Source organism: Neovison vison, chromosome 9 (assembly GCF_020171115.1).
Source record: "Neovison vison isolate M4711 chromosome 9, ASM_NN_V1, whole genome shotgun sequence".
Taxonomy (NCBI): domain Eukaryota; kingdom Metazoa; phylum Chordata; class Mammalia; order Carnivora; family Mustelidae; genus Neogale; species Neogale vison.
In genome coordinates, this window is record NC_058099.1 from 11,277,580 (window position 1) to 11,285,019 (window position 7,440).

The 7,440-nt window shown below is 58.9% G+C and overlaps 1 protein-coding gene across 8 annotated transcripts in view; it reads left to right on the plus strand.

The window, feature by feature from the left end:
- DENND1A (DENN domain containing 1A) overlaps nucleotides 1-6,593 on the plus strand; it is a 495,826-nt gene extending 489,233 nt beyond the window's left edge. For 6 of the 8 annotated variants that reach the window (XM_044264938.1, XM_044264939.1, XM_044264942.1 and 3 more), the window contains 3 exons: nucleotides 173-301; nucleotides 2,846-3,104; nucleotides 4,132-6,593. In XM_044264938.1, the coding sequence (XP_044120873.1) occupies nucleotides 173-301; nucleotides 2,846-3,104; nucleotides 4,132-5,352 (1,609 nt within the window). In that variant the 3' untranslated portion in view covers nucleotides 5,353-6,593. The remainder of the gene's footprint in view (nucleotides 1-172; nucleotides 302-2,845; nucleotides 3,105-4,131) is intronic. The other 2 variants (XM_044264941.1, XM_044264945.1) reach the window with 1 other exon arrangement.
- The last annotated feature ends 847 nt before the right edge of the window (nucleotides 6,594-7,440 follow it).

The window sequence follows — 7,440 nt, forward strand, 5'->3', positions numbered from 1 at the left end:
CAGGCCTCCCGGGCCCTCCCCCCAGCCTTCTCCAGGGAGCCTCTACCTCAGGTTGGCAGAGGGAGCCCAGGGCCAGGCGCTGTGCCCAGAGGCCACCCCCTCCCACCCCGCCACGTGGCGTTCCAAGGGTACCTCCTAACCGCCTCTTCTCTCTTGTCTTCCTCTGCCCCAGCCTGGTAAAGCCCTTGCGACACTATGCGGTCTTCCTGTCCGAAGACTCCTCTGACGATGAATGCCAGCGGCAAGAGGGCCCGAGCTCTGGCTTCACCGAAAGCTTTTTCTTCTCCGCTCCCTTTGAATGGTCTCTCCTTTCTTCTTCCATTTCTCTGAGCTCAACTGGGTGACTCTCCTGGGCCGCGTGGGGGAGGGGGGCCGCTGTCGCTTGCCCTTGTGCGGGGGGAGGGCTGTCTGAAGCTGCTGCCTGCCAGTGCCCCCATGCCAGCCCGCGGGGTGAGTGCCCTCTTGTGTGCCCCTGCCCGGGACAGCCCTTCTGCCAGCCCCTGGCTCTGTGGTGAGGAGCCAGGGGACGGGAGCTGAGTCCCTGGCCCTCCCCCAGGAGAATGCACTTGACTGTTAGCAGAAGTGATTGTGGATGCCTGAGACCTCTTCCTATCTCAGCACATTTCCCAAAACTCTGGAGATGGAGGGTCAGACTTTAAGTTTAGAAAAAAAAAAAAAAAAAACTTATTGATAGGGAATGTGTGTATTATTGCTGACAGAGACAAGTATCTTACTGATCTTCCTGACTGTAAGATAATTTTTATTGTTTATAACCTGAGCCTCATCTGAGTAAAAAGAAGGTTCACCCACAATCCAGCCATCCCCCAGTGTTAAGCTTTGGCAGTTTCCCTTCCTTCACCAGTTCTCTACCCACAAGTTTTTCAGGGCTGGGATTGAGCAAAGGGACAGTTTTTGTCCGTCTTTAATGGGAGCCTTTCAGGGAAGGGAGCTGCCCTTTGCTGAACACCCCCGGGGTCTTACAGAAGACGGGATTCATCCCTCCGTCCCCCTCCCAGGTCCCTTCCCTTGGGCCAGACCTCTGGGCTCCTCAGAGCACCTGATAAACCCCCAGCTCTGCTCCTACCGCTGCCCCCCAGGGGTCGGAGGGTTCTGGCCCTTTCTGTCACTTGTGAGCACAGGCGTGTCAGTCCCCTTCTGATCCCCTCACGTAGAAAGCGGTGGCCTAGGTCAGTGCTGCCCAAACTCACATGCAACCTTCTCTGTACATTGAATCTTTCTTTAAAAATTTTCTGTTAAAATTTTAGTAAGTTAACTTTGTCCTGAGCGGTGATATCTGATCAGATATCAGATATCTGATATCTGATCAATTATCATTTCTACTATTAGTTGAAATAAAGGCAGAACCACTAGAGTAAGAAATGCTTATCCATGTATCAGCTCAAAATCACCTTGCAGGTAAAAGTGCTCTGCCTGGGTGGCATCCAAGGACTCCCCACCACAGTGGGGTCTCCAGTGGGTCTCCTCTCTGTCTTTTCATTCATTGATGCCTTAATTATTTAAATAGTAATAGTGCTCACTTTCTTAGCAGGACCTATGAGAAGTACAGGCATTTGCATGTGTGGGATTAAAAAGGCAGCGGTCCATATGTTAACTAAAGTTAAATAAATAAAAATAAATTGCACAGGAGAAGAAAAAAAGGTACTGGGTCATCTTAAGTCAAAATAAAGTGGTTTTTTTCTGGACGAATACATTTCTTTCCTGAAGTGTAAGGAGCAGTTGGACTTTTCTTTATCCCCTTCATTGTGTTCAGACTTGGTTAAAAGGTCTTTAATTCCTTGGTCAGATGCCTTAGAGTGAGTGGGGACTTTTGAAGGCTGTCATACTTGGTGTCCATGGCTACCTTTCGCTGTGTGGCATAGGGTGAGTTACTTAGCCTCTCTGAACTTGAGTGAGATCCTGAAGGCTGATGAGTCCTTGTGGAGAGATCTAGTATGTTCCCTGAGCCCTCCCCTCCCTGGATGGTCCCTGCCCTGGTTCCTGCAGGGGGGCCTTTGGAACAGCAGGTGGCGCCCTTCCCCCACTTTACCAGAGCCGTGGGCAGTTTCTGCAGGAACGCAGAGGGCAGAGCCAACTCAGGGTAGATCCAGGCACCCTTCTCTATCTATGTACCCAGTGGTTCCCTAGGGCTCAGGCTTGTGAGAAAGCAAAGTAAAAGAAGCCTTCTGTCACCTATGCCTGGGTCAAAGGTACAGAATGCTGTGAACAGCCTCTGTTAGTTGGTTCATGTAATTACCACCCCCACAGGCAAGGGAAGTACATTCTGGAATGGGGAGAGGCCAAGGTTCAGAGAGGTTAAGAACCTTTTCCAAGGTCCCATAGCAAGAGATGTTAAGATCAGAGCTAGAACCCGTCAGCGCAGGTTGAGGCCCACACGGTTCCCTCTGGGGTTCCTGAGTCGCCCTGGGGACACTTTCCCCAGCTCAGTGCCCTCTGAGCTACAGGGTGATGGGAGAGCAGAGGCCTGGCTCTGGAATGAGCAGGCCCCCTCTTCCCTTTTCAGTCCTGTCCCACTCCTCCGACCTTGCCCGGATGGCCTGCAAGCCTACTAGCCAGTTATGTGATGCGTCCTGTGGTTTTCGAGGGAATCAGGTGGCTCCCCTAGAGCAAATGAGTCCCACACTGAGCAGCAGACCCAAATGCAGCCCCAGGTCTGGCAGAGCGCCCCTGCCCAGACTCCAGCCCTCACAGGGGCCCCAGGACACTCTCCTGGCCCCATGGCTCCCAAGTGTGCCCCTCAAGGCCCACAGGTTCCTGGGGGTGGGGGCTGCTTGCTCCCCCCATGGAGGCTCTGGGTGGGAGAACCCGCTGCTCTGCCCCTTCCCAGGCCTCAACCCTACCGGACGCTCAAGGAATCAGACAGCGCGGAAGGTGACGAGGCAGAGAGCCCAGAGCAACGAGCGCGGAAGCCCACGAACCCTGCCCCGGCTCCGCCTGACCGGGCCGCCAGCATCGACCTTCTGGAAGACGTCTTCAACAACCTGGACATGGAGGTCCCACTGCAGCCACTGGGCCAGGCCAAGAGCTTGGAGGACCTTCGGACCCCCAAAGACCTGAGGGAGCAAACGGGAACCTTCGACTATCAGGTATGCTGCCTGCAGGGACGGGGACCTGCTAGGGCTGTCGCTGTCCCCACGGGAGGCAGGTACCCCCAGGGGACAGGCAAGGAGACCAAGGGAGAAACAGCAACTTTTCCCGGGTCCTCAGCCGATGCTCAGGGCCATTCTGCCTGCAAACCCTGCCAGGCAGGCCAGCAGCCAGGGATGGCTGTAGAAACGTTACTCCTGATGGAAATCAGCCCCTCGAGTCCGTGTGTGCATCGGGCAGAGGTGTGCTGCCGCGCCAGGCCTCCCTCCCGGGACCCCAGCCCCACCAAGTCTCCTTGGAGAGCCTCGGGGTCAGAATTCCTGGGTTCTGGATTATTTGCGTGGGACACTGGCCGTCCATCGTGACTTGCAATCTGTCACACTCCCTCTCTGGGCCTGTTTGCCCACTTGCGAGTGGAGGCTGCTGGCAGAGTCTCTGGGTCTTTGGAATTCCCGAAGCTACCATAGTGAATGCAGCGATCCACACATGCCCTCCCACAGGGAGTTCGCAGTCCCTGCTGCTGACGCCCAGGTAGCATCACTTGTGAGGGGCAGAGCCGGGACAGGAGCCCAGCCCTGTTTCTCTGCCTACCAAGGAAGACACCTTTGCCCCGGCCCCGTGCCTTGCTTGTCCTCAAGTTCACAGGTAATTAAAAGTGCTCACATACTTTGAAAAGTGAAGAAGTCCCGGCCAGTAGATGGTCAATAAATGAAGTCGTTTTCCTAAAACTTCTTGGCAACACCGATGTCAAAGGACAGGGGCTTTTTCTGGAATCTCTTTGTGCAGTGAGAAGAAAAAAAAAAAGCCCGGCACGGAGTCTGAAAAGTGAGGGAAACAGTGAGGAAAGCCTGGGCTTGGTATCTGGATAGACCCGGCTCTCTGCTGGTGACCTGGGCCTGGCTCCACAGCTGCCCTGAGTCTCCGGTGGGGGGGGGGGGGCGGGAGGGTCCCGGGGAAGGGGCCCTGCTGCCTTCCAGTCTGTCCAAGTCAGTCTCTGGTCACTGCCTCCCTCGCTCTCTCCTCCAGAGGCTGGACCTGAGCAGGAGCGACAGGAGCCGTGGGATGCCGCTGGCCTTGAAGCTCACCCACCCGTACAACAAGCTCTGGAGCCTGGGCCAGGATGACATGGCCATCCCCAGCAAGCCCCCGGCCGCCTCCCCCGAGAAGCCCTCGGTCCTGCTTGGGAACTCCCTGGCTCTGCCCCGCATGCTGCCGACCCGGGACAGCATCCTGAACCCCAGTGACAAGGAGGAGGCACCCGCCCCCACTCCGGGCAGCATCACCATTCCCCGGCCCCAGGGCAGGAAGACCCCAGAGCTGGGCATCGTGCCTCCACCCCCCACCGCCCGCCCAGCCAAACTTCAGGCTGCCAGCGCCGCGCTCGGGGACTTCTCCTCAGAGCGGCTACAGGCTGAGCAGGAAAGGCGAGCGCCCCGGAGCCCAGCCCCGTTCCCTGGGCTCCTCCCCAGTGCTACCCCACAAGGACCCACCGAACTGCTCCAGCCGCTCAGTCTGGCCCCCGGGGCCACGGGCTCGGGCAGTGACGCCCTGCTGGCCCTCCTGGACCCACTAAACACAGCCTGGTCAGGGAGCCCTCTTTCGCCGCGCCCTTCAGCCCCGAGTGTAGCCCCCTCATTCACTTCCCAGTTCAGCTTCCCACCAGCGGGGACCCCCACCCCGTTTCCACAGCCATCACTCAATCCCTTTATCTCCTCTGTGCCTGCGGCGCTGCCTGCCGTGCCCCTGGTCTCCACAGCGGCCGGGCCTTTTGGGGCCCCTCCTGCTTCCCTGGGGCCCGCTTTTGCCCCCAGCCTCCTGCTGTCCAGTTCTGGCTTCTGTGTCCCACACAGATCTCAGCCCAACCTATCTGCCCTGTCCATGCCTAACCTCTTCGGCCAGATGCCCTTGGGTGCCCCCGCCAGTCCCTTGCAGCCCCTGGGCCCCCCAATGGTCGCCCCGTCAAGGATCCGAACCTTGCCCCTGGCCCGCTCAAGCGCCAGGGCTGCCGAGGCCAAGCAGGGGCTGGCCCTGAGGCCCGGAGACCCCCCACTCCTCCCTCCCAGGCCCCCGCAGGGCCTGGAGCCAGCACCACAGCCCTCTGCTCCTCGGGAGGCCAAAGACCCCTTTGAGGATTTGTTACGGAAGACCAGGCAAGATGTGAGCCCGGCCCCGGCCCCTGCCCCGGCCCCGGCCCCGGCCCCGGGCTCCGTAGAGCAGCTCAGGAAGCAGTGGGAGACCTTCGAGTGAGCTGGTCGCTGGGAGAGGGCGAGCAGGGCCCCTGCGCTGCACTGCGGGCCACGTGCTCCCGGGCTAGCCGGCCCTGCTTCCCCTGCTGCTCTGTTTCTGCCCAGGTTCTACTGGTGGGAAGGGATGGGACCCCTCTCTGCCGCCCCTCCTCCCCTGCACACCACCCATCTCCGAGGTCTGGCTGCTAGAGAATGGTGCCAGTTCTGGCCTGGGAATGGGCCCAGCCCCTGGGCACCCCCCAACCCTGCCGCCACCCTTCCCCTGCACCCCGATTAGGTTTTGCACTAAAGCGGTCAGCTGGGCAAATGACTGTCCCAGACCCAGCCCCACCCGCCTTCCCCCTGGAAACCAGGAGCCCGAGGCTCCACAAGGCCTCTCCTCCCCAGCCCTGTTGGCCCACCGGCAGCCCGGCCTGCGCACCCCACCAAGACCAGCACAGGAGGCCACGTGGGAGCCTCGCGTGAGCGTGTCTGCACCAGACTCGTGTGGTTTGGGAGTTGGAAGTAAGGAGAATCAGCCTTAGGACGGGGCATTTCCAAACCCTCTAGCAATACGCACACTTGTTCTCTCGTCAGTCTTCACCCCAGCCCTCAACCTTCAGTTCTTTCTGGCTTGGTAGGGATTTGGGGCTGAGGGGTCCTTGGGAACCCTCTTGAGAGCCAAACACAGCCGGGCAGCCGGCCCTGGCTGGGGGCTGGGGGCTGGAGGCTGGGAGCACCAGCAACTCGGATTTGTAGGAGAAAAAACAGCAGCAGGTAAATCGAGTGCACTAGGAGGAGGCAGGCCGCCGTCCTGTACTCTCCCTCTGGCCGCTGGGGTTTCTCCAGCTCTCCAGTGTTGATCAGATGGGGCTCTGCCTCTTGTGCCTGGGACTGTGGGGGGCAGAGCTGAGAAGCAGGCACCCAGATTGCAACTGGGAAGACAAGCTTCATGCCACAGGCTGATGCAGGAGGCCCAGCCGCCCAGGCTCCCTGAGTCAGGAATGGCCAGGGGGCACTGAGCCGTTCTCCAGGCCCTGGTAGGGCAGACAGACGGCTTCTTGCGCAGTTAGAGACAGAAGGGCCAGGAGCCACCCCCTCCCCCGCCCACGTAGCATAGAAATTCCTGAGGCCACCGTCACCAAAGCTCAGTTGAAATGTTTTGTTATTGTTTCTTTTATCTATCTTTTCCTTTTTACTTTATTGATTTGATGAATCTTAAAATTGACTAGTTTCAATAAACCGAGTTAAAATACAGCCCAACCATGTAAGAAAACAACCATCTGAGACATGCAGGAAATTGTGAGCATTTTGACCTGATTTCTCATTTCCTATTTGTGAGTGGTCAGACACACAGTCTCAGAGGTGTCTGACAGGGCAAGGGGGCCCCCAGAGGCCCTTCTAGCCCCAGGGGAGCTTTGTCCCCATCTGAGGGACCCTGAGGCCTGGAGGGCGGGCCCTGAGGTTCTCGGGCATGGGGATGTGACGAGCTGCTGGCCCAGCACGGTGCCCCTTCCTGAGTCCGACTCAGCCCCCTTGGGCAAGTGGCTCTCAGTCCTGGAGGCCTCTCTGGCTGCTGAGGTGGCGCGGGGGGCCGGGGGATGTCTGGGCACGCGGGCACCCCCAGGCCTCTCAGGTGTTTCAAGACAAGTTCCAGATCTGCCCACCCATCCTGGGCAGACCCCTGAGCCCAGCTGGGGAAGGGAAACCTCCCCACCCCACCCCACCCCTGTAGACAGGGAATGGGACGAGAGGTATGGTGGGGCCCCGGGGAAGCAGAGCCCACCCATGGCCTGTCTCCCCAGCTGTGCTGGGGGCTGGTGGCGAGCCCTCCGTGTCCCAGGAGCATTGTCGTCTCTTCACCTGCTGGATTGAATTCGCACCCAAGGATGAATGTTGTGTGTGCGTTCAATAAAATCATCTTGGGGAGAAGGTTGGTATCCCTGCGTCCTGAGGAAGCTCTGGGGAAAGGGGAGGGTTTAGAGCAGTCAGAGAAGGATTTGGCCCCTAGCCCACACCCCAGCTTGTTCCATTTGAGCCTGTGAGCCCAGGCCCTTCCCTGTCCCAAGCAGGGCAGGAGGCAGGGGGTGCGGGGAGCGGGGGCAGGAAT